A 24,919-nucleotide genomic window follows, 5' to 3' on the forward strand; every position below is an offset into this window, starting at 1 on the left:
TCTCTCACCAAGGATGAGGTAAGTGGGTGGAGAGAGAGAGATGTGGCAGAGAGAGAACACGGAATGTGTAAGTGCTGCAGTTCCTCCTCTCTGAGACATACATAGAGACTGTTAATGATTTCATGTTCCTGTCCGGAAAATACCTTATGTTGGACGGTTCACTGAATGTTATTTCTTCAATACATGGACTTTCAAATACAAAGCTGTGTGGATTCCCGTCTATGTGGAGATACATTTCTCAGTTGGGATTTCACTTGCTATTCACAAGCCCCAATTGAGTGGAGGCACTGCGCATGTTAGAGATCCTGCCCTGATCACACAGATTATGAAGACTCTGCTCCTAAATACTCTACAGGAGGCGCCGCCATATCTCAGGAGCCGCAGAGTGTGAAAAGAATAGCGCTACACACTACATTGCCAAAAGTATTGAGACACCTGCCTTTATACACACATGAAATTTAATGGCATCCCAGTCTGTAGCAGGGGAGGGCTGGCACCCTTAGGTCTGGGGGGGGGGGCAAGTCCAGTCAAGTGGCCCATTGAACCAGCGGCTAGATGGACCCACATGCAAGCTCCCAGCAGGACCCACAGGCCATGGCCAGAAGGACCCACAGGCCATGGCGAGCTCTCAGCAGGACCCACAGGCCATGGCCAGAAGGACCGACAGGCCATGGCCAGAAGGACCCACAGGCCATGGCCAGCTCTCAGCAGGACCCACAAACCATGGCCAGCTCCTAGCAGGACCCACAGGCCATAGCCAGTTCCCAGCAGGACTTACAGGGCATGGCCACAAGGACCCACAGGCCATGGCCAAAAGGACCGATAGGCCATGGCCACAAGGACCCACAGGCCATGGCCACAAGGACCCACAGGCCATGGCGAGCTCCCAGCAGGACCCACAGGCCATGGCCAAAAGGACCGATAGGCCATGGCCACAAGGACCCACAGGCCATGGCCACAAGGACCCACAGGCCATGGCCAGCTCTCAGCAGGACCCACAGACCATGGCCAGCTCTGAGCAGGACCCACAGACCATGGTGAGCTCCCAGCAGGACCCACAGGCCATGGCCAGTTCCCAGCAGGACTTACAGGGCATGGCCAGAAGGACCCACAGGCCATGGCCACAAGGACCCACAGGCCATGGCCACAAGGACCCACAGGCCATGGCCAGCTCTCAGCAGGACCCACAGACCATGGCGAGCTCCCAGCAGGCCATGGCCAGTTCCCAGCAGGACTTACAGGCCATGGCCAGCACAGAACCTGACAGCCAGCCAGTGTTGAGGGCTATTTTCTATTTTGAGTTTACTGGGTGGGCAGGGTAAATGGGGGGGTGGGATGTGGGGGGGGTCAGGGTTTCTCACCACAATGATGCTGGTGGCAACTCAGCCTCCGGGGGGGGGGTGATGACAACTTCAAGTTGCAGCCAGCGCCCCGGTCTCTGCCTGCCTTCAGACCAAGGACTCCGGGACTTGTAGTGGAAAAGTAAGCTGCTCTCAGACAGTTATTTCTTCTTCGCTCTGTGACTGTCTCTCTAAAAACTTCAAGTTGCCGCCATCCAGCGCCCAGCCTGAGCCAGTCACAGACATCCCAACCTGCAAAAACTCACTTCAGGGAGGTGCCGCAGCCTTATCAGTGCCAATTAAATGCAGCCTATCAGTGTCCATTCATGCCACCTCATCAGTGCCTACCAGTGCAGCCTATCAGTGTCCTTCAGTACCACATCATCAGTGCAGCCCATTAGTGTCACCTCATCAGTGTCCATCACTGCAGCCTATCAGTGTCCATCAGTGCAGCCTAGGAGATCGCCCAGCTCTCACGGGTGTTTCGGGAGCCGGTGTCCTATCATATATGGTCCCCCATAGGATAGTGCCCGCTGTGTACTGCGCATGCGCAGTACACACAGATTCAGAAAATAGCCGAAGATGAACGGCGCCTGCGCTGTGAGTCCAGGTTCTAGCCCCACCATCCAAGTGGACATAGAGTTGATATATAAAAGAGCCGAGCGCAGCGAGGCCGAGCCCGAAGCGTGGCGAGCGAAGCTCGCCCTTGAGGGGCCCTCTAATTTTCACAACCCTATGTCCGCTTGGATGGGGGGGGGCTACCACCTCCACTCACGGCACAGGCGCCATTCATCTTCAGAGATTTTCTGAAGCTTCTACTGCATGCGCAGTACGGGGGCGGACACTATATGATGGCAGGACACTATATGATGGCAGGACACTATCTGCCAGAACACCGGCAGCCAAATGTAGGAGACTTGGGCTGCCTGCAGTGCCACAACGTGCGTGACCCGCCACACGCCACGCCTCTGAAGAGTCAGTCTCTGGGAGTTGTAGTTTCTGGCCGCTGCTCAGTTCTCGCCACCCACCCATGGACTCGAGCGCGGCCCCGGACTACAACTCCCTGAATGAAGCATGGGAGAAACACAGCCAATCGGTCAAATTCCAGCACAAATAAATGTCAGCAGCCATTTTGAATATAAATTAGGCACCCTGGTGGGAATTTTTCACCCTGTCCCACGGCCCAGCCCCACCCCAGACCCACCGTTTGCAGCTATAACAGCTTCAACTCTTCTGGGAAGGCCGTCCACAAGGTTTAGGAGTGTGTCTATGGGAATGTTTGACCATTCTTCCAGAAGCACATTTGTGAGGTCAGGCACTGATGTTGGACGAGAAGGTCTGGCTCGCAGTCTCCACTCCAATTTATCCCAAAGGGTGGGGCCAACTCAATATTGGACCCTATAGACTAAGACTGGGGTGTCATTAAAGTTCATGTGCGTGTAAAAGCAGGTGTCCCAATACTTTTGGTAATATAGTGTATGTGGTATCGTTGCAATCGTCAGGAGCAGGAGAATTTATTTGCGGTTGTTCTTCGGTGGAAGGTTATGGTTGTAACGAGAAATATACATCTACATTCCAAAAAAAGTTTTTTTTTTTGCTATTTTGGGCCAGTTCTCCTTTGATAATAAAAATAAATAAATCAGGAGACATCAATCACCATTTACCACCAAATGAAAGCCCAATTTGTCCTGAAACTAACGCGGTATAATCCACCTGGAGGCACAAAGTAGTTGTGATGATATGTACGGATTTACTAACACATGTCAAAGTTGCAAAATTGTGCTTAGGCATGAACATTTGTTTTACCCTTAGGTGTGAAGGAGATAACAAAGTGATTTCCTATGACTGTCAGCCCCATCTAGTGGCCTTAATGAGGTATCTCTCCTGAACTACCTAAAATTCCACATTATGGCCACTAGATGGAGCCAATGATCATAGGAAACCACTTTATGAAATAAAATACGACCAGAATTTGTCATAGTACGGCGAATGCTCATCGCGCCTCAATATTTTTAAGCTAGAACTTTAAATGTTTATTACATATAGATAGTCTGGTTGAAAAAAGACACAAGTCCATCTAGTTCAATCAATAGAAAAAAAAAGTTTACACCACAAAATGTACCAATGAGAGGTAATGACTCCATTTTTATTTTTCTCCTGCTATCAATGACCCGACACGGTACAACACTTCATCCATGTCTTTGGTGATCTCTGATCTCCTTATCAACTGTTTCTTCCATAATGAAGATCAGCCATGGAGTATATCTGAGGTGTATATCAGGGTGTGCTTCTTCCCCACATGTCCAGCAACATTCATATACAAGACATTTCCCACACCAACTAATACACCTTGAGGGTTGTGTGGGACCCCCTGATGTACAGGAAGACAGGACTTCAGTGAGGAACATTTCCCTCACTCAGGACAGGAATATGACTTCTCCCTCATGTGAGATCTCTGATGTCTGAGAAGAAGCGACTTGATTAAAAAACATTTCCCGCACTCAGGACAAGAATACGGCTTCTCACTCTTGTGTGATTTCTGATGATAGGAAAGACTGGACTCATGTGAAAAACATTTCCCGCAATCAGAACAAGAATACGGCTTCTCACCCGTGTGCAACCTCTGATGTCTGAGAAGACACATCTTAACTGAAAAACATTTCCCGCACTCAGTACAGCAATATGGCTTCTCACCTGTGTGTGACCTCTGATGTGTATCAAGATGCCACTTCGCTGAAAAACATTTCCCGCACTCAGGACAGGAATACGGCTTCTCACCCGTGTGTGATCTCTGATGTGTATCAAGATTCGATTTCAATGAAAAACATTTCCCACACTCAAGACAGGAATATGGCTTCTCACCTGTGTGTGACCTCTGATGATAGGAAAGATGTGACTTATCTGAAAAACATTTCCCACACTCAGGACAGGAATACGGCTTCTCACCTGTGTGTGACCTCTGATGTTTGAGAAGACGCGACTTAACTGAAAAACATTTCCTGCACTCAGGACAGGAATACGGCTTCTCACCCGTGTGTGATCTCTGATGATAGGAAAGACTGGACTTATCTGAAAAACATTTCCCACACTTAGGACAGGAATACGGCTTCTCATCCGTGTGCGACCTCTGATGTCTGTCAAGATTCGACTTAACTGAAAAAAATTTCCCGCACTCAGGACAGCAATACGGCTTCTCACCCGTGTGAGACAATTGATGTCTGAGAAGACGCGACTTAACTGAAAACCATTTCCCGCACTCAGCACAGGAATGCGGCTTCTCACCCGTGTGTGATCTCTGATGATAGGAAAGACTGGACTTCTCTAAAAAACATTTCCCACACTTAGGACAGGAATAAGGCTTCTCACCCGTGTGCAACATCTGATGTCTATCAAGATTCAACTTCAATGAAAAACATTTCCCACACTCAGGACAGGGATACGGCTTCTCACCCGTGTGAGATCTCTGATGTCTGAGAAGAAGAGACTTAATTGAAAAACATTTCCCGCACTCAGGACAGGAATGTGGCTTCTCACCTCTATGACATTTTTTATGCATATTAAGACTAGATTTAGAACGGAAACTCTTTCCGCACTCAGTACAGGAAAGCCTCTTGTCTGTTGGAAGGACGGCACCGTCCCGCACAGTCTGAGGTTCCTCGGGATAAGAGGAATACGATGGTCCGGCACCGTCCCGCACAGTCTGAGGTTCCTCGGGATAAGAGGAATACGATGGTCCGGCACCGTCCCTCACAGTCTGAGGTTCCTCGGGATAAGAGGAATACGATGGTCCGGCACCGTCCCGCACAGTCTGAGGTTCCTCGGGATAAGAGGAATACGATGGTCCGGCACCGTCCCGCACAGTCTGAGGTTCCTCGGGATAAGAGGAATACGATGGTCCGGCACCGTCCCGCACAGTCTGAGGTTCCTCGGGATAAGAGGAATACGATGGTCCGGCACCGTCCCGCACAGTCTGAGGTTCCTCGGGATAAGAGGAATACGATGGTCCGGCACCGTCCCACACAGTCTGAGGTTCCTCGGGATAAGAGGAATACGATGGTCCGGCACCGTCCCGCACAGTCTGAGGTTCCTCGGGATAAGAGGAATACGATGGTCCGGCACCGTCCCGCACAGTCTGAGGTTCCTCGGGATAAGAGGAATACGATGGTCCGGCACCGTCCCGCACAGTCTGAGGTTCCTCGGGATAAGAGGAATACGATGGTCCATCTACACTGTGTGGTGCCGGATGGACATTTGAGGTAGTCGGGTTTTCTCCTGGACTATACTGTGTGATGTCCTCATCTTCTACTTTACAGTCTGGAGACAAAGTGAGACAATCCTCTGAGGTTTTCCTCATCTCCCGTCCATCTACTAAAATAGAAATACAAAGATTATTACTAGACATCAGCTGATTGGTTCCCCTAAACCAGGACTCCGCCCACATCAGGCAGCTTTGTCTCTGAGGATCTTACAATTCCCCCCTCAAGGTAACTAGTAAATGGGTCCTCTGATCTCCTACCAGATCATTTCTTTATTCATGGACCTTAGTCAGAGAGTGAGGAAACAACGAGAACTGTCTTCTATAGGAGTGACAGTGATGAGGGGATTATAGGACGAGTGTCCCCTCCCCCTCTATCACTCATTGCCATCTTCCCAACACAAGAAGTCCTGCACTTCCTTATTTACTCCATGATTTAGTCATGAATAACAGCGGGGCTGAGCCCCACCAGAGGTCAGAGAGTGAGGATGGGGGGAGAACAACCAAGATGAAGACTGGATTGATCCTGAAGACCCCATCATTGGAGTTATTGACTCCTCCCTCATTATTACTTTCTGTTTAAGGGTCCAAACTTGGAGGAAGTTATCACATTATTATCAACATGTAAAAGTCTGTCCTCCAATCACATCATCCGATATAAAATGTCCAGCTGGTAGGAAATGGGGGTAACAAAAGAGAATACATATTATGTGTATATATAGCAGTGGGGGGAGGGGAGAGAGTAGAAGTCAGGACTATGTAATGTACAACATATTGTATAAGATACAACAGATAGGACTATATAGTATCAGAATGATGTAATGTACAATATAGAGTATATAGTGCAGGGGTCAGGAGTATGTAATGTACAATATAAATGATATAGTGAAGGGTCAGGATTCATAATATTGGTGTTCAGAAATCAGTGGAAACATAAATGATTACTGGAGACAAGTTGCAGAGGTCCCACACCGCTCCTCCCATCTCCTGAGACTGCACTCAGTGACTTGGGTCTGAGACTATACAGACATATCCCTCCACCCGGGAACAGCAAGGAAAGAAAACAGAGCAAGTGACCCGAGGAGAATTACAAAGATAGAGATCCTGCTATACCCTGGCATGGGGCAGAAGACCCAAGACACATACCACTGGTGCCTAGGTTGAGCAATGCCTATAGTGAGAGTCAACATTTTGCTGATCCCCAGAATCTCCATAAATCCAGTCTAGATACATAAATTGTGTCGGCAGCACAGAGAAGGAAGATTATCGGAGAGAAATCCAGGAATACAGGACGGGGAACACAGCTCAGGAAAGTGACCAGAGGATTACAGGCTGATATCACCCAGCCCCCGCCCTACTCTGGACCAATCAGTGAGCAGTATGGGTGGAGGAATGGATTTAGTGTTAATGACCTACCTGTGCTGATCTCTGTAGGAGTGTCCTCCTCTATAAATGTCCCCGTTATTCCATCCTCCTCCATAGACTGCTGATCATCCCTCACATACCTCTCTTCTTCTTCTTCTGATTTCACCTCAAATTCTATATCGATTGGATCTCCACTCTAAACCAAGAAAATGAGAGAGAAAATCATCTGTAAGATAAGAGCTTTAATATTGTGACATCACATAAAAAATCCACACATTGTCTCTGTAAGTGAATGTTCTAGATTCTCCGTCCCACCAACCTTGTAACAGTGGGGGATGGTGTGATCTTCCTGTGTGGAATCCCGGGAATACAGAGGACGGGGACATCTCTCTGGTGGGTTTCTGTAGCTGGATGACTCCACCATGGTGTCCTGGTACAGATCTTTGTTATTGTCCTCCATCACCCCATCCTCATCATCCTCCTCCTCTTTTATCTCTTCTTTAACCTCAACTTTAGGATCTCTCAGGTTTCCACTCTGAATATATAATAAAAATGACATCAATGGTAACAATGCAGATAATGTACAGATCCTAATGATACTACCAGTGATTGTTCCTCATCTACCTGATGATGGTGGGGGATGGTGTGACCTTCCTGTGTGGAATCCCGGGAATACAGAGGACGGGGACATCTCTCTGGTGGGTTTCTGTTATTAGGCGGCTCCATCATATCCTTGTGTCCTTCTGAAAGCTCCTTCATTACACCATATTCCTTGTCCTCTTGCTTGTCCTCTTCTTTAATAACACTATTATAATCCTCAAGGTTTCCACTCTGAATATATAATAAAAAATGTATAACATATATAATATAATAATATATATATAATAATAGAACAATAATAATAATAATAATAATATAATATAATAATAATAATAATTATAATAATATAATATAATATATTAATAATATAATAATATGATATAATAATAATATAATAATAATATAACATTTATAACATATATAATAAAACATTTATTGTAACAAACATGATTGTGTATAAGTCATAACTACTAATAATTGTGATATGGTGATTTTTACCTATCTCACTTATACATTTAATGATACATCAAATAAGTGAGTACAACGTTGTCTATATAAGAATCAACCAATGCGGTTGCAGCTATAACCAATAAAATCAGTAACGAATGATAACTTGCAAAAAAGGATAACAATCTAATTTATTTATACAGAAAAGAAACGTTAGAATAATCAGATATTACCAAATATAATGTAGCTGATAAAACTCTTAGGCCGCGTACACACGGGCGGACTGTTCGCCCAACCCTGTCCGCTGAACAGTGTTTGGGCGGACAGTCCGCTCGTGTGTGGGCTTTCAGCGGACAGTTTCAGCGGACAGTTGGACGGACAAAGTCTTTCGGAAATTCCGAAAAACTGTCCGCTGAAACTGTGTTTGAGCGAACAGTCCGCCCGTGTGTGGGCCTGTCCGCTGTACTTTCGAAATGAGCGGACTGTTCCCGCTCGGAAAGTCCGCCCATTTCGAGCGCGTGTACAGGTAGGCGGGGCCCGCGAAGGAGACGTCGCGGGCTCCGCCGCCTGGAATGGGCTTAAAGGGGAACCCCAACGCCGAAAAAAATCGGCGTGGGGGTTCCCCCCAAGTCCACACCAGACCCTTGTCCGAGCACGCTACCCGGCCGGCCAGGAAAGGGGGGCGAGCGAGCGCGCCCCCCCTCCTGAGCCGTACCAGGCCGCGTGCCCTCAACATGGGGGGTGCCTTGGGGAAGGGGGGGCCGCGCGGCCCCCCCACCCCAAAGCACCTTGTCCCCATGTTGATGAGGACAAGGGCCTCTTCCCGACAACCCTGGCCGTTGGTTGTCGGGGTCTGCGGGCGGGGGGCTTATCGGAATCCGGGAGCCCCCTTTAAGAAGGGGGCCCCCGGATACCGGCCCCCACCCTATGTGAATGAGTATGGGGTACAATGTACCCCTACCCATTCACCTGTGAAATAAAGTACAAAAAAAAACACAACACATGGAAAAAGTATTTTATTGCACAGCTCCGGGGGTCTTCCGTCTTCGGGGGTCTTCTCGCCGGACTCCTCCGCTATGTGTGTGTAGCTCTTTTGCTAGCGGAGGAGTCCGGCTTTCTTCCTCCCCGCCGCCGGCCTCTTCTCCCGACTTCGGGGGTCTTGCCCCCCTCTTCGGTTCTTCTGCCGGGCCACCGCGCCTTCTTGTAGCTCTTTTACAGGCGGTGGCCCGGTCTTCTGTCGCCGCTGTCGTCGCCGCCGCCGCCGCCTTCCGTTCTTGTTCCTCTTCTTCTTCTTCTTCTTCTTCTCCTGGAGATGTTGACTCGACGAGCTCTCCGGCCGGAATGCCAGAGCCGCGCTGTGCGGTCACTTATATAGTGACAATGGGGCGGGGTCACATGGTATATGTCACATGGGTTGGTCACATGGTGACCCCGCCCCCTTACGATGTCATAGTCCCCATGTGACATCAACCCATGTGACCAACCCATGTGACATATACCATGTGACACCGCCCCATTGTCACTATATAAGTGGCAGCGGAGCGTGTCCCTGGCATTCCGGCCGGAGAGCTCGTCGAGTCAACATCTCCAGGAGAAGAAGAAGAAGAAGAAGAAGAAGAAGAACAAGAACGGAAGGCGGCGGCGGCGGCGACGACAGCGGCGACAGAAGACCGGGCCACCGCCTGTAAAAGAGCTACAAGAAGGCGCGGTGGCCCGGCAGAAGAACCGAAGAGGGGGACAAGACCCCCGAAGTCGGGAGAAGAGGCCGGCGGCGGGGAGGAAGAAAGCCGGACTCCTCCGCTAGCAAAAGAGCTACACACACATAGCGGAGGAGTCCGGCGAGAAGACCCCCGAAGACGGAAGACCCCCGGAGCTGTGCAATAAAATACTTTTTCCATGTGTTGTGTTTTTTTTGTACTTTATTTCACAGGTGAATGGGTAGGGGTACATTGTACCCCATACTCATTCACATAGGGTGGGGGGCCGGTATCCGGGGGCCCCCTTCTTAAAGGGGGCTCCCGGATTCCGATAAGCCCCCCGCCCGCAGACCCCGACAACCAACGGCCAGGGTTGTCGGGAAGAGGCCCTTGTCCTCATCAACATGGGGACAAGGTGCTTTGGGGTGGGGGGGCCGCGCGGCCCCCCCTTCCCCAAGGCACCCCCCATGTTGAGGGCACGCGGCCTGGTACGGCTCAGGAGGGGGGGCGCGCTCGCTCGCCCCCCTTTCCTGGCCGGCCGGGTAGCGTGCTCGGACAAGGGTCTGGTGTGGACTTGGGGGGAACCCCCACGCCGATTTTTTTCGGCGTTGGGGTTCCCCTTTAAGCCCATTCCAGGCGGTGGAGCCCGCGACGTCTCCTTCGCGGGCCCCGCCTACCTGTACACGCGCTCGAAATGGGCGGACTTGGCTCCGCCTTACGTGGGCGAGTCCGTTCATTTCAAAAGTTGAGCGAACTGTTTGTCAAACAGTTCGCTGAAACAGTCCGCTCGTGTGTGGGCAAGTCCGCTCATGCAAATTTTGAGCGGACTGTTTGACAAACTGTTTGCCGAACAAGGTTGGGCGAACAGTCCGCGCGTGTGTACGCGGCCTTAAAGCAATGATGTTATTGATAAAATACGAAGTAAGTAATATAAAAAAAAAGGATGTTTCAATGTAAAAAAAAAAATGTTTCTAATACACAAAGGAAAGAAAGTTACCACAAATGAAACAAAGAATGGTGGGGATACGATTCCCAGTCAGACCTTACCTGTCCATGCTTGCACCCAATCATGAGGCTCAGAGAGAGGCCGCATCAATGAGCGCTTTGATTTTTATGTTCCCTCTCTACCCATCCCCACCAATCACACCCCTGGACTACTTTCATTGATTCAGAAGTGGCACTGAATCCTGATTGGCTGAAATCCAATCCTAGTTGGTCATCATGCTTCTCGCATAAGAATTCAAATTTTCGGTGCCTTCCTGTCTACCATGTTTATGGTTGTTAAGTAAGCAACCCTCCTTGATCTCAGTATAAATTAGCATTTCATGGACTTATGATCAGGTGGAGACACAATGTCTGCTCCTCACTCTAAAGACAATGGTGCAACTTAGAAAAGGAGAAAGATATTTTGGGACTTTATATGAGGCACACTGCTACATACATAAATTGAGCCAATCAATGTAAACATTGTTTTATTAATACAAAAGGCATACATATGTAACAAGGTAAAAAATACTAATAAAATAGCATATTCAATAGTTGGTCACGATAGAACTTGTAAATAAAATAAGTGAGTAATACATAATTATCTCAACACAATAAACATAGTATTGGACCTCGGGTATGTAGACCAAATTGTTGTAATAGTAACATATAGATATATAAACAATGATGGATTGGTTCATAATAATATACTGTATTCAGATAAGATAGTAAAACATGGATAACTGTGACTTCGCATCATAGGGAGGCTCTACGCGTTTCGTGGTTACTATACCACTCATTCGTTCACTTGGTCTCTCTATATGTTACCTTTTCTTACTTTTCCTCATTCATTTTACTTGTTTCCTATGCCCACGTGGTTGTGGTTTTCTCTCTCCGGTTCTTAGCTGTACTATCAGCTTATTTCCGCATATATTCTTTGGAATTATCTGTATTGTGAACATTTTATATTACCAAAATATACAGTCTACAGCTGAACTACTGGAGATTTTATCTACATGCTTCTCTTCTGGCTGCTGGTCCTGCCGCCGTGCCTCAGGTGTTTACCGCCTTAGCTCCCGGGGATGAAGTTAGATATAGTACTTTTCCATTATGGTTACCAACCTCAACTTTACCCATATACTACAATTAGGTAAGAGTGGTTGGGGTCTTTTTTTGCTCCCCCTCTTCTTTCTATGTTCTATATTCCTTCTCTTAACTATATCATTGTGGTAATTTGCTTTATTCTAGACCTTTCCAAAACCCTTCATCTGCTCCTGATGAGTGGTATAGTAACCATGAAACGTGTAGAGTCTCCCTATGATGCGACGTCACAGTTATCCATGTTTTACCATCTTATCTGAATACAGTATATTATTATGAACCAATCCATCATTGTTTATATATCTGTATGTTACTATTACAATTTGGTCTACATACCCGAGGTCCAATACTATGTTTATTGTGTTGAGATAATTATGTATTGCTCACTTATTTTATATACGAGTTCTATCGTGACCAACTATTGAATATGCTATTTTATTAGTATTTTTTACCATGTTACATATGTATGCCTTTTGTATTAATAAAACAATGTTTACATTGATGGGCTCAATTTATGTATGTAGCAGTGTGCCTCATATAAAGGCCCAAAATATCTTTCTCCTTTTCTAAGTTGCACCATTGTCTTTAGAGTGAGGAGCAGACATTGTGTCTCCACATGATCATAAGTCATTGAAATGCTAATTTATACTAAGATCAAGGAGGGTTGCTTACTTAACAACCATAAACATGGTAGACAAGAAGGCACCGATATTTTATTAGTATTTTTTTTACCATGTTACATATGTATGTATGCCTTTTATATTAGTTTAACAATGTTTACATTGATTGGCTCAATTTATATATGTAGCGGTGTGCCATATTAAGTCCCAAAATATCTTTCTCCTTTTCCAATATATCAGGGATGGAGGTAAATCTCAGTTATTGCATCTCATAAAGCCCAAATTCCGCTTTTTGTTTTCAATAGTGTAACTTAGTTACTATGCAGACAAAAGACGTTGGTCTTTTGCGATATAGAAAACAGTAACTGGGCCCACCTCTCGTGATTTAACCCAAAAATATATTAAGTACACACGTTCCTGTAACATACCTACATATACATGTAGCACTTGTTGGCTACTACCCTGTTTCCCCTAAAATAAGACCTAGCGTGAGTGTCGGTGATGGCTGCAATATAAGCCCTACCCCCCAAATAAGCCCCACCCTCTTTTCCCGAAAATAAGCCCTACCCTGAGAATAAGACATAGAAGGACTTTAACTAGGGCTTATTTGGGGGGTAGGGCTTATATTGCAGCCATCGTCGACAATCACGCTAGGTCTTATTTTAGGGGGAAACAGGGTAGTAACAAACATTCACCAAATCCCCCTGCTACCAGACCCCCATATATCACTTTTGAGACAATGAGCAGTCATTTGCGTTATTTTGTTTTTGTTTATTGGGGTATATGACTTGGTTGGGGTAAAGGGGGATATGGGATGCCCATAGAACTCGTTGAATTGCCATCACATTTAGAGAACATTGATTAGTAGATTTAGCCCTGAAAGCTGATGCACTTCTAACATTCACAGTTCCCCTGCATATCTCCATGCAGACTATTGCTCCTCCTCATCTGCACTAGCTCCTGCAGAATATCACTCCCCAGGACCTTTTCTCCTCCTGCACAAATCCTTTACTGTAAAGCCACGTACACGGGGTCGGAACGTTCTGACGGCAAATGTGCGAAAAAATTCCGACCGCGTGTAGGCTCCATCGGAATTTCCGTAGCACAAAATTTGAGATCTTGTTCTCAAATTTTCCGGCAACAAAATCCCGTTGTCGGAAAATTCCGATCGTGTGTAGACAATTCCGACGCACAAAGTGCCACACATGCTCCGAATCAAGCAGAAGATCCGCACTGGCTATTGAACTTCATTTTTCTCAGCTTGTCATACGTGTTATATGTCACTGCGTTCTTGACGTTCGGAATTTCCGACCAACGTTGTGTGACCGTGTTGTGGCAACACGCAGGTAAAATCACCTGGTTGTATCCAGGATGGGAAATATGTGTGCCCTAGATTCAGGCTTTATGCAGACTTGTACAATTAGAGGGGAAGAGTTAATGAGCCCAGCTGAAGTAAGTGGGCTCATTAAGACCTCTACAAAAAACCCCAGCATGCTTAGGGAGATGCTCCATCCTGGAACCAGTTTTGTGTTGTATAGACTGGGGAGTGTGATATCTGTTCTGTGCGGTGAGTTAACGCCTGTGTGGCAAACCTCTACAACAGAGACAGGGACTGGTGCAGCACAAGGCTGCACTCAGTTGTTAGACAGGGAATCTAAGTGTGTAGTTAGAGGTCAAGCTGACCAGGACTTATTTTCATGTTTTATTTTTGTTTGGCTGTTATATGTATCACTGCATGTAGCATAAATAAACCGCATCTTTTGTTTTTTTCACCTACAACGCTGTCTGCTGTGCCTGATTTTGTGTTGTGAACCCATCCAGGGGGTCACACACACCCGCTGCCGAGCTAACCCCTCACAGTGTGTATGCAAGACAAGTTTGAGCCAACATCCGTCTGAAAAAATCCCATGGATTTTGTTGTCGGAATGTGCGATCGTGTGTACGCAGCATTAGACTCATCATCTTCAGTATGACAAAAGGGGATCACTCTGAATAACCCCCAGCATGCTGGCTGTACTTAGTTGTTGCTATATTGTTACTTGGATGCTGTTACTTGAGTGCTAATACTAGACCCGAGGTCTTCAGTACCTCTACCCGGCGGCCTAGCAGTTTAGTAGCATGTGGTAACAGGTGGACTTCTGCTGCCAGCTAGTCCGACATGCAAATTCTGCGCCCTCAGGCCACAGCGACTTGACACTACACCCCGCAGTCTCTCCTCTGTTCCGGGACTCCTCACCAATGACCGTGTAATGATGAGGACTTCATCCATGGCCGTGTAAGGATGAAGTTCCCTTCCAGACTCCCTGGCATGCCTCGACACCCGGCACTCCACTGTGGTATCCACACTGACCTTCTCCTACCCCAAGTCCATGATGGAGAACTTTATCTGGACATATGTTCCAGCAGCATCTCTTGCTCCAGGAATTCCTCATCTGTGGCCATGTGCAGAATCGGACCTCATCCATGACCATGTAAGGATGAGGTTCCCTCACAGCTCTCCCTGGGCCACTCCGCATTAGGCGACCCCCTCAGATGGGGACGCCCTACAGCAACTGCCTAGCATTCCATTCTCCACTTCTCCTGGCCGACAATCCTCCTCAGCAGCATGTGACCTCAGCTTATACGGGAGGCCTGTCCCCTGCCAGTACCAAATGGGGATTGGTCAGGGCTCCTCACATGAGCTGCCTACCACTCCAGCTTCAGGCCCAGCCCCTCCTCCATCTCCCTGGAAGTAGGGGAGGCGCCATAGAACCAGAGCACAAGTGGTCACACCCATTGCTACACTAACCACTGCCAGCCCCAGATCTAAACAAGCAGGCCTAGCCTAAAGCATAGGCCTGCCTAAATTTAACCTGCACTGAGAGTTTGAACTAGAAAAATTATATTCTAGCACCTACCTATGGTAGAGGGTGCTACATTCACATACGCACACAGACACATATATATATATATACACACACACACATTTATATATAAAAGGGGGCATGGCAATTTCATTAGAAAGTCTTCACAATGGTTCCCTTGAAGCTCCTCGATATAAATATGAATTTCAATATTTCCACATCAATTGCTACTCATCTACCTGATGATGGTGGGGGATGGTGTGACCTTCCTGTGTGGAATCCCGGGAATACAGAGGACGGGGACATCTCTCTGGTGGGTTTCTGTTACTTGATTGCTCCATCATGATGTCCTTGTGTCCTTCAGAAAGCTGCTTCATCACACCATACTCCTCATCCTCCTCTTTTTACTCTTATTTAACAACAATATTATCATTCTGAGGGTTCCACTCTGAAAATATAAACATGTTTGTGTATAAATCCTCTCAGTGATTGTTACCCATCTACCTGATCATGGTGGGGGATGGTGTGAATGAATATCTGAGACTTGGATCAATATGGAAAACTCTGTTTTCAGGACATTCTTTCTACAAATGACCTTTTCCCTCTTTCTTCCTATTTGAATCTAATAAAATAAAGATATACATATTCCCATCCCCCATCCCATACTAATAAAAGTCATTTAACCCTTTCATGACTAAGCCTATTTTTGGAATTTGGTGTTTACAAGTTAAAATCCATATTTCCTGACAGACTCCATGGCAGCCTACGTGTGGGTTTAGTCCCGCCTCCATTACCCTATAGGACGACACTCCCATAAATCTTTGCTCCCTGCCACAGGCCGTGTTCTTTTTTTGTCCTCCTCCATAGGACCTAACATGTGTCTTTTTACCCTGAAGACTTACTTTTTCTACGTTACGGACCGGCCGTGCGACTTGGAAGTCGCAGATTTCCGATAAGCTCTAGCTACTAGCGGAGTATGGAAAAGGGGCATGTGGAAGAGGCGCTGAAGAGGTGTATGCCTAGTCACTGACAGGTGAAACCGCGTTTGAGTCATGAAACCTTGCTACTAGCAGGTGACTGTTCGCCCCCAACGTCCCCCCCCCCCTCCTCCTCCTCTTGAAGTCCGGCGTGTGTGGGGACCTACCTCGGCTGGTGTCCGTCTTCTGGAGTGGTGAGACGTTTTCTTTCCATGGCAGCCTGTATCTGTTTTTTGTATCTTTTCTTTGCAGGTTTGCAGTGTCCCTTCGTTCCCCCATGCAGCGCCGTGCGGTGTATCTGGCCGTTCGGGCGGCTGGTTTCCGTGCGTTCCAGCCGCCCAGTTACTTCCTGGTTTCGCCGTTCGGTCGTTCTGCGCATGCGCGAGACCGGAGCGAAGACGAGGCTTGGTTCGCGCATGCGCGATGCGGGCTTCGCGCATGCGCACTAGCGTTTTAGTGACGAAAATCGTGACGTCACTTTGGCGGCGAATTTAAAAACAGAAAACAGCTGATAGTATGCCTGGGATGTTTGTAAGCCTGCAACATCATTCCTGAGCTCTGTTTCTTCAGTGTTAAGGTATGTGTCTTTATGGGATCAGTTTTTCCTCTGCCTCCTTAGCTGTTTTTTCTGTGTTTAAATTAGGCTGTTTCTTTCTCCAGCCCTATGGATCCTGGGGATGCCTCACCGCTTGCTAGTGGCCAGCCCTCTCGGAGAAGGTACTTCTTTTGGGGTTACCTACCGGGGGGGGGGGGGGGGGAAGCAGTGGAACATTAGGGAATGTTCCACTAACGCTGCTGGTTTGTTCTACAGCCCTTCTAGGTCTACTCAACGGCGAAGTTCTCACCGAGGAAGTGACTCGTCTAAGTCCCACCGCCGGCATTCCTCTTCCAGGTCCAGACGACATGATTCTCCTGCGAGAACCAGTCTCCGTAGCCGGGAATCTTCCCGCCCTTCATCAGCTCACCCAAGTCACGTAGCTGAAGGTGTATGCTGGGGGTGCAAGACGCAGGTTCCTGCTGACAAGTCCCTTTGTGATGCCTGTTATATCAAAGTGACGGGTGAAAGGAGTGACTCTGACCAACAGCTAAGGTCTATGGTGGAAAGATTGGTTAAGGACAGTCTTAAGAAGTTTGAAGCCCCCCAGTTGTCTCCCATAGAGTCTCCAAGGTCTCCAGGGAGGGATGCTCAGGCCCAGGACACTTGGGATTCCTCGCTGCCTAGCCATCCATCTGCTGTCCTTTCAGAGAGTGAGTCTGAAGAGGAAGAGTCTGGTTCAGGTTTTGACTTTGGTCAAAGCCATTAAGGAAACACTGAGCTGGGAAGAGCCGGTAGTGGCTCCGGCAAAACAAAGAAAATTCTTCAAACAATTGAAGAAAGAACGTATTAGCTTCCCCTTCCTCTCGGAACTGGGAGAAGTGATTTCAGATGAGTGGAGCAAGGTAGAGAAAAAGAATTCTCTTCTTTCTAAAATCCAGAGACTTTATCCCTTCAAGGAAGAAGAAGTTAAGAATTTGGAGTCTCCTCCTCTAGTGGACGCAGCAGTAATGCGATTGGGCAGACATGTTACCCTTCCCCTGGAAGACACAGTCTCTTTTAAGGACGCTTTGGATAGAAGAATTGATTCTGACCTAAAGCGGATCTACCTTACGGCCGGGATGGCCTGCAAGCCGGCCTTGGCTGTAGCGGCTCTGTCTAGAGCAATGGAAGTTTGGTCCAATAATGTTGATGATTCACTCAGAAATGTTTCCGAAGATCTGGCCAGGAGTTCTCCCATTCAGGAATTGAGACTAGCTTCAGCTTTCCTGGGAGAGGCCTCGATCGACATTATCCGTCTGGTGGCTCGAGTTATGCTCTCATCTGTAACTGCCAAGCGTGCCCTTTGGCTCCGTCCTTGGTTAGCCGATCCCGCTTCTAAGCAGGTTTGGTGCCGTATTCCTTTTGATGGTTCTTCCCTTTTTGGCAATAAGCTGGATAGTGCCATAACTCGAGCCACTGGAGGTAAGTCGGGGTTCCTTCCTCAGGACAGACGCCTACAGGGTCAAAGAAGATCGTTCCCTAGGAAGCAGGCTCATGATCGTGCTAGGGAAGCGCGCACTTACAGGCCTGGACGTGAATTTTCTAGATCTTGGAGGTCCAGACAGACATCTCTCAAGAAGTCTGCGAAAGGCAGTTCAATGGGGGAAAAGGAGCCGACTAAGTCCTTTTGAGATCAAGCCCGTCCAGGCGGTTCGGGTAGGAGCACGTTTGTTCCACTTTCGACACGTTTGGGCGGCCTTGATCCAGGATTTTTGGACCGTCAAGACGGTCTCTTCCGGACACACGTGGACATTCAGCAGTGTACCCAAACTCAAGTTTGTTCCCACATCCATTCCAAAGTCAGAAGAAAAAAGGCAAATTCTTCTAGCTTACATAAAATCTTTTTTGGATCAAGGCGCCGCTATTCCTGTTCCAGATGTCCAGCGCGGCAGGGGAATGTATTCACCTCTTTTCCTGGTCCAGAAGAAGAACGGCACTTGGAGACCCGTAATAGACCTAACGCGTCTAAATCGCTACATAAAAAAGGAGAAGTTCAAAATGGAAACGCTGTCCACGATCCAACAATCAGTGCAGCCAGGGGACTGGCTTGTCTCGATAGACCTCAAAGACGCCTATTTTCACGTCCCAGTGGCTGCAGAGTTCCAACAGTTTCTCCGTTTTTCCATTGGCCAGTTCCATTTTCAGTTTACTTGCCTTCCTTTCGGTCTGTCAACCTCCCCTCGCACTTTCTCGAAAGTCCTTCTGGCAGTCGTAGCCTTGTTGAGAATCAGAAAGATCCGGATTCATCATTATCTAGACGATCTGCTTCTTCTCGCTCAGGACAAGGATTGTCTCTTGAGCCACAGGGATCAAGTCATCGCAACCCTCGAAGAATTCGGTTGGCTCCTGAATTTAGAGAAGAGCCAGTTGGTTCCTACGCAGTCTCTCGTGTTCCTCGGTGCCCTGTTCAACACAGCAAGAGGTACCATCTCTCTGCCCGAGGAGAAAATTGCAGTAATTCGAGACAGGATCCACCTAGCTCTCTCCTCTTCTCGTCTCAGTGCTCTTCACTGCCTAAAGATCATAGGCACCATGGTGTCTACTATACCCATGGTGAAGTGGGCACAATGGAGGATGCGCCCCTTTCAGGTGGGGTTTCTCCATCAATGGTCGGGAGAAAAAGCTCAGTCCATCGTAGTTACGCAGACCATGAGAGGTTCCCTCCTTTGGTGGCTTCATCGGGAGAATCTACTGAATTGTCACTCTCTTCTGCCAATCAAATGGATCTCAGTAACATCAGATGCCAGCAACAAAGGCTGGGGGGCACATTGTCTTTCGGAAGTGGCCCAGGGCGTTTGGGACTTTCCCTCTCGGGGAATAGTGTCGAATGTGTTGGAACTACGAGCAGCCTTCCTAGCGCTATTGGCGTTTCCACATCTGATAGTGGGTGCATCCGTAGTCCTCAGGCTGGACAATACGTCTGCGGTCGCATACGTGAGGAAGCAAGGGGGCACCAGAAGTCGGTCTTTGCTGAAGGAAGTGGAGCCAATAATGCATTGGGCTCAGAGGAACCTGTCCAACCTAACAGCAGCCTATGTACCCGGAGTTCTCAATGTCCAGGCGGACTTTCTATCACGAGTCCACTTGGACAACAACGAATGGACCCTTCACGAAGAGGTGTTTCAGTGGGTTCTATCCCTGGGAATGTCCCCAGAAGTGGACCTTTTTGCCTCTCGTTTCAACAAGAAGCTAACCAAGTTCTATTCGAGGTTCAAGGATCCGCAGGCCTACGGGATAGATGCCCTAACAGAGCAGTGGCAATTCCACAAGGCATATGCCTTTCCCCCAACGCCAATCATCTTCCAGTTTCTGAAGAGACTCAGATGGGAAGGAGTGGAAGTACTGGCAATAATTCCGTATTGGCCCAACAGGCCCTGGTTCCCTCTCCTATCTCTCCTCAGCTTTCGGGACCCGGTTCCTCTTCCGTCCAGACGGGACCTTCTCTCCCAAGGGTCGGTTCTCCATCCATGTCCGGCTCAGCTCCGGTTGAAGGTCTGGTTCTTGAGAGGGGAAGGCTGGAAGCTCTAGGGTGTCCTAAGGAAGCCATTCCTACTCTCCTAAGTGCAAGGAGAAGAAGCACTAATAAGGTGTATGAACGAATCTGGGCCAAGTTTGTTTATTATGTGTCCTCCAGAACCAGTTCCTATGTTTCACCCACAGTTCAAGATGTGTTGGGGTTCCTGCAATCTGGCTTGGACTTACCTTTATCAGTTAGCTCCCTTCGGGTTCAAGTTTCAGCTATTTCCGCTTTTACAGGGGTTCAGTGGGCCAGCCACGCCCTCATTCAGCAGTTTTTCAAGGGGGCAGTAAGATTGAGACCCCAAAGGAAACCCAGATTCCCCAAATGGGATCTTCCTCTAGTCCTGGACTTCTTTTCTCTGCTCAGTACGGATCTCTCCATCCGAGAACTTACCTTGAAAACCGCGTTCCTGGTGGCGGTCACCTCAGCGAAACGAGTTTCGGAAATTCAAGCTCTGGGAGCCAAAGAGCCTTTTCTAACCTTTTTTCCGGATAGAGTGGTCCTAGTTCCAATGTTAGGGTCAAACCCTAAGGTCACTTCAGTCTTTCATAATAATCAAGAGATCTCTCTACCCTTATTCAGATCCTTGGATTCCTCAGATATTCATCCTCTTGACGTTGGAAGTTCTTTAAAGCTCTATTTGGAAGCTACAGCTCCGTTCCGGCAGTTGGACTTCCTGTTCGTTCTGTTCTGTGGTAAGAACAAGGGCACTAGAGCATCAGTCAGGGCAATCGCTGCATGGATAGTTCAAGCAATCCAGTGGGCATACAGAGATAAGGGCTTGGCTCCTCCTCATGCGGTGACGGCACATTCAACCAGGAGTCTTTCGACCTCGTGGGCGGCTTCTCGCCATGTGGCCCCTGACGTGATATGCAGGGCAGCCTCGTGGTCTTCCATTCACACCTTTATGTCTCATTATTGTGTTGAGCCAGCGGCCTTATCCTCAGTTGATTTTGGTGTTAAAGTTTTGTCAGTTGACGGTGTCAATTAAATCTTTGTTAAGCAGCATTTTTGCCCACCCGGGTGTGTCTTGGCGAGTTATTTCCCACACGTAGGCTGCCATGGAGTCTGTCAGGAAAACGGAAAATTTATGTCAAATACTTACCGTAATTTTCCTTTCCTGATGGACTCCATGGCAGCAGGAGTTCCCTCCCAAATGGCTGGAGTAGGATAGTTACCGAACACGGCCTGTGGCAGGGAGCAAAGATTTATGGGAGTGTCGTCCTATAGGGTAATGGAGGCGGGACTAAACCCACACGTAGGCTGCCATGGAGTCCATCAGGAAAGGAAAATTACGGTAAGTATTTGACATAAATTTTCCGTTTTTTTGCTAGAAAATTACTTGGAACCCCCAAACATTATATATATTTTTTTAGCAGAGACTCTAGAGAATAAAACGGCGATTGTTGCAATATTTTATGTCACACGGTATTTGCGCAGTGGTGTTTTAAACGCAACTTTTTGGGAAAAGGGACACTTTCATGAATAAAAAAAAAAAAAAACAGTAAAATTAGCCCAATTTTTTTGCGTAATGTGAAAGATAATGTTACGCCGACTAAATAGATACCAAACATGTGACACTTTATAATTGCGCGCACTTGTAGATTGATGACAAAGTACGGTACCTAAAAATCTTAATAGGCGACGCTTTAAAAATTTTTTACGGTTACCAGGTTAGCGTTACAGAGGAGGTCTAGTGCTAGAATTATTGCTCTCGCTCAGACGATCGCGGCGATACCTCACATGTGTAATTTGAACACCGTTTACATACGCGGGCGCGACTTCCATATGCGTTTTCTTTGCTTCGCGAGCTCGCGGGGACGGCGGGCGCTTTAAAAAAAAATTTTTTTATTTATTTTAAAATTACTAAATTGTTTTAAAAAATAAAATAAAAATTGATCACTTTTATTGCTGTCACAAGAAATGTAAACATCCCTTGTGACAGTAATAGGTGGTGACAGGTCCTCTTTATGGAGGGATCGGGGGGGGTCTTTACACTTCAATGTATTCAGATCGCCAAAAACGGCGATTCTGAATACCGGATATTTTTTTAAAACCGGCGCCATTGGCAGCCGAGTAAACGGGAAGTGACGTCATGACGTCGCTTCCGTGTTTACGATGAGGAGACTGGAACGAAGCCGATTACGGCTTCGTTCCAGTTCCTCCGCAGCAGCCGGAGGTGTCGGATCTCTGATCGGTGCTCCCGATCGAGCGGGAGCACCGGTAACAGCGGCGAGAGGCGGCGGGAGGGGGGGACGATCCCCTCCCGCTCCTCCGGCATAACAGCCGAGCGGCTTTTAGCCGCATCGGTTGTTATGGCTGGATAGCCAATCGCCCGCTGAACAAAACGGTACCGGGATGATGCCTGCAGGTGCGGGCATCATCCCGGTATACCCCCCCGGAAGCCGAGTATGCATATCTGCGTAGGCTCGGTGGGAAAGGGATAATCTGTTAGTAAAGTCTAATGAGGTAAGAAGGTGATTGGTGGGAAAGGCGACACACCAGCAAAATGAAGACAATGTTCCAGTGTCTTGTCGAATCCTGTCCCCCGTCGGATAGTGTCCGCCCTGTACTGTGCTTGCGCAGTATGGAGGACAAGGAGACGCCAAAGGTCTCCGAAAATGAACGGTGCCTGCGCGGTGAGTCCAGGTTGAAGCCCCACCATCCAAGTGGACATATAGTTAGAATAAAGAATTGCCCAATGCAGCGAGGCTGTGCCCGAAGAGTGGCGAGCAGAGCGAGCCCGCGAGGGGCCCTGTTCTTAGTGCATATCGTATGTTAACTTGCACGATGGGGCTTCAACCTGGACTTCAGGGCACAAGGTACTATTAAGTGGGCAGGCGCCGTTCATCTTCGGAGACTTTCAGCGTCTCCTTGTCTTCCGTACCGCGCAAGCGCAGTACGAGTCGGACACTATCCGATGGGGGACAGTTCTCGGCAGAACACCGGTCCTATAACTGGGGGAACGTTGAAGGGGTTAATCTGCCTGTGTGGTGTAATAAATTCATGTTGTAGGCCATGTATGGTCAGGATGGTCATTGTCTTGTCTATTTATTGTCAGTGCTGTTTGTTTAGAGGAACATATTACTAGAATTTATCTCCAACATGAAGAGTATGTTCCGGCCCGGTAAGTGGGGGGAATGTTCTGCCCCTGAAGGGGTTAATCTAGGTTTCCACACTATATATGTGTGTATCATCATCTGCTGGAGATAAAAGACGTCACAGTGACTATGGAGGAAGAGGACGGACATGACGGGGGGGGGTTACTGGATGTAAATATAAAATAATATTCTTAGATTGTAAGCTCTAAAGGCCCTCCGATTCCTCCTGTATTGTAACTGTACTGTGTTGTTGGCGCTATATAAATCCTATATAATAATAATATCTTATTACCTACTCTGCTGCCAGTTCCAACAATATCTCCTCTGTACTTCCTCCCGACTCACCTCTCACCTGGAACTTCCTGTCTGCATGTGACATCACTTCTTGTCTTCCATAGAGACTTCCTATCTGGGTAGAAGTGAAATCACCACCTCGTGGAGCTCAGAGGATTTGCTGCCCCGAGAAACGTCTTGTAGTGTGAGCACGGCCTTGTATATCCATCGAACCACAGGCCATGGTCACCTCCCAGCAGGACCCACAAGCCATGGCCAGCTCCCAGCCGGACCCAGAGGCCATGGCCAGCAGGACCCACAAGCCATGGCCAGCTCCCAGCCGGACCCAGAGGCCATGGCCAGCAGGACCCACAAGCCATGGCCAGCTCCCAGCCGGACCCACAGGCCATGGCCAGCAGGACCCACAAGCCATGGCCAGAAAGACCCACAGGCCATGGCCAGCACAGAAACTGACAGCTAGACAGTGTTGAGGGCTATTTACTAATTTCAGGTTACTGGGTAGGCAGGGTAAATGGGGTGTATGGGGGGGTGGGATGACAACTCATCCTCCTGGGGGGGGATGATGACAACTTCAAGTTGCAGCCAGCGCCCAGCCTGGGCCAGTCACAGCCCAGTCTCTGCCTGCCTCCAGACCAAGGACTCCGGGACTTGTAGTGGAAAAGTAAGCTGCTCTCAGTTATTTCTTCTTCTCTCTGTGACTGTCTCTCTAAAGAGTTCAAGTTGCCGACCATCCAGTGCCCAGCCTGAGCCAGTCACAGACATCCCAACCTGCAAAAACGAATTTCAGGGAGGTGATGCTTCGTACCACAGCCTTACCAGTGCCAATTAAATGCAGCCTATCAGTGTCCATTCATGGCACCTCATCAGTGCCTACCGGTGCAGCCTATCAGTGTGCTTCACTGCCACCTCATCAGTGCAGCCTTTCAGTGCCCACCAGTTCAGCCTATTAATACCACCTCATCAGTGTCCACCAGCAGAGCGCTCCCGACTCCGTCGCACCCCACCCCATCATCCCCTGGCCACAAACAGAAGACAGAGCAGCCCGAGTGTCCGTACTCCATTCGGCTGCTCTGTCTTCTGGCCCAGCCGGGAGATCGCCCAGCGCTTGGCGGGTGTCCGGGAGCCCGCAGCCAAATGCGGGAGACTTGGGATGTCTGCAGTCACGTGACGTGCGTGACCCACCTCTGAAGACTCAGTC

General features: G+C 48.2%; 2 protein-coding genes across 2 annotated transcripts in view; both read right to left on the reverse strand.

Moving 5' to 3' along the window:
• LOC143955485 (uncharacterized) overlaps positions 1-24,919 on the reverse strand; it is a 337,730-nt gene that overhangs the window by 41,959 nt on the left and 270,852 nt on the right. Inside the window, exons 8-9 of the mRNA XM_077465524.1 lie at positions 3,758-5,799; positions 9-90 (exon numbers count right to left, since the gene is read on the reverse strand). Coding sequence (XP_077321650.1) covers positions 9-90; positions 3,758-5,799 — 2,124 coding nt within the window. The remainder of the gene's footprint in view (positions 1-8; positions 91-3,757; positions 5,800-24,919) is intronic.
• On the reverse strand, positions 5,779-23,773 carry LOC143955885 (uncharacterized). Its single transcript, XM_077466006.1, has 5 exons — positions 23,720-23,773; positions 15,492-15,700; positions 7,585-7,791; positions 7,280-7,495; positions 5,779-7,156 (listed from the first exon to the last, which is right to left on the reverse strand). Exons 2-5 carry the CDS (start codon positions 15,627-15,629, stop codon positions 6,950-6,952), a joined length of 768 nt encoding a protein of 255 aa, XP_077322132.1. The 5' UTR covers positions 15,630-15,700; positions 23,720-23,773; the 3' UTR covers positions 5,779-6,949.

This window comes from Lithobates pipiens, unplaced genomic scaffold (assembly GCF_037356315.1).
Source record: "Lithobates pipiens isolate NorthernLeopardFrog02 unplaced genomic scaffold, aLitPip1_a1.2 Scaffold_35, whole genome shotgun sequence".
NCBI classification, from domain to species: domain Eukaryota; kingdom Metazoa; phylum Chordata; class Amphibia; order Anura; family Ranidae; genus Lithobates; species Lithobates pipiens.

Coding starts and splice junctions, on each gene's coding strand:
- LOC143955885 (XM_077466006.1), bottom strand. CDS start 15,629: ATGAAGCAGCTTTCTGAAGGACACAAGGACATCATGATGGAGCAATCA. Junction 7,496..7,584: donor CCATCCCCCACCATCATCAG/GTAGATGAGGAA, acceptor TTATATATTCAG/AGTGGAAACCTGAGAGATCC. Junction 7,157..7,279: donor CCATCCCCCACTGTTACAAG/GTTGGTGGGACG, acceptor TTCTTGGTTTAG/AGTGGAGATCCAATCGATAT.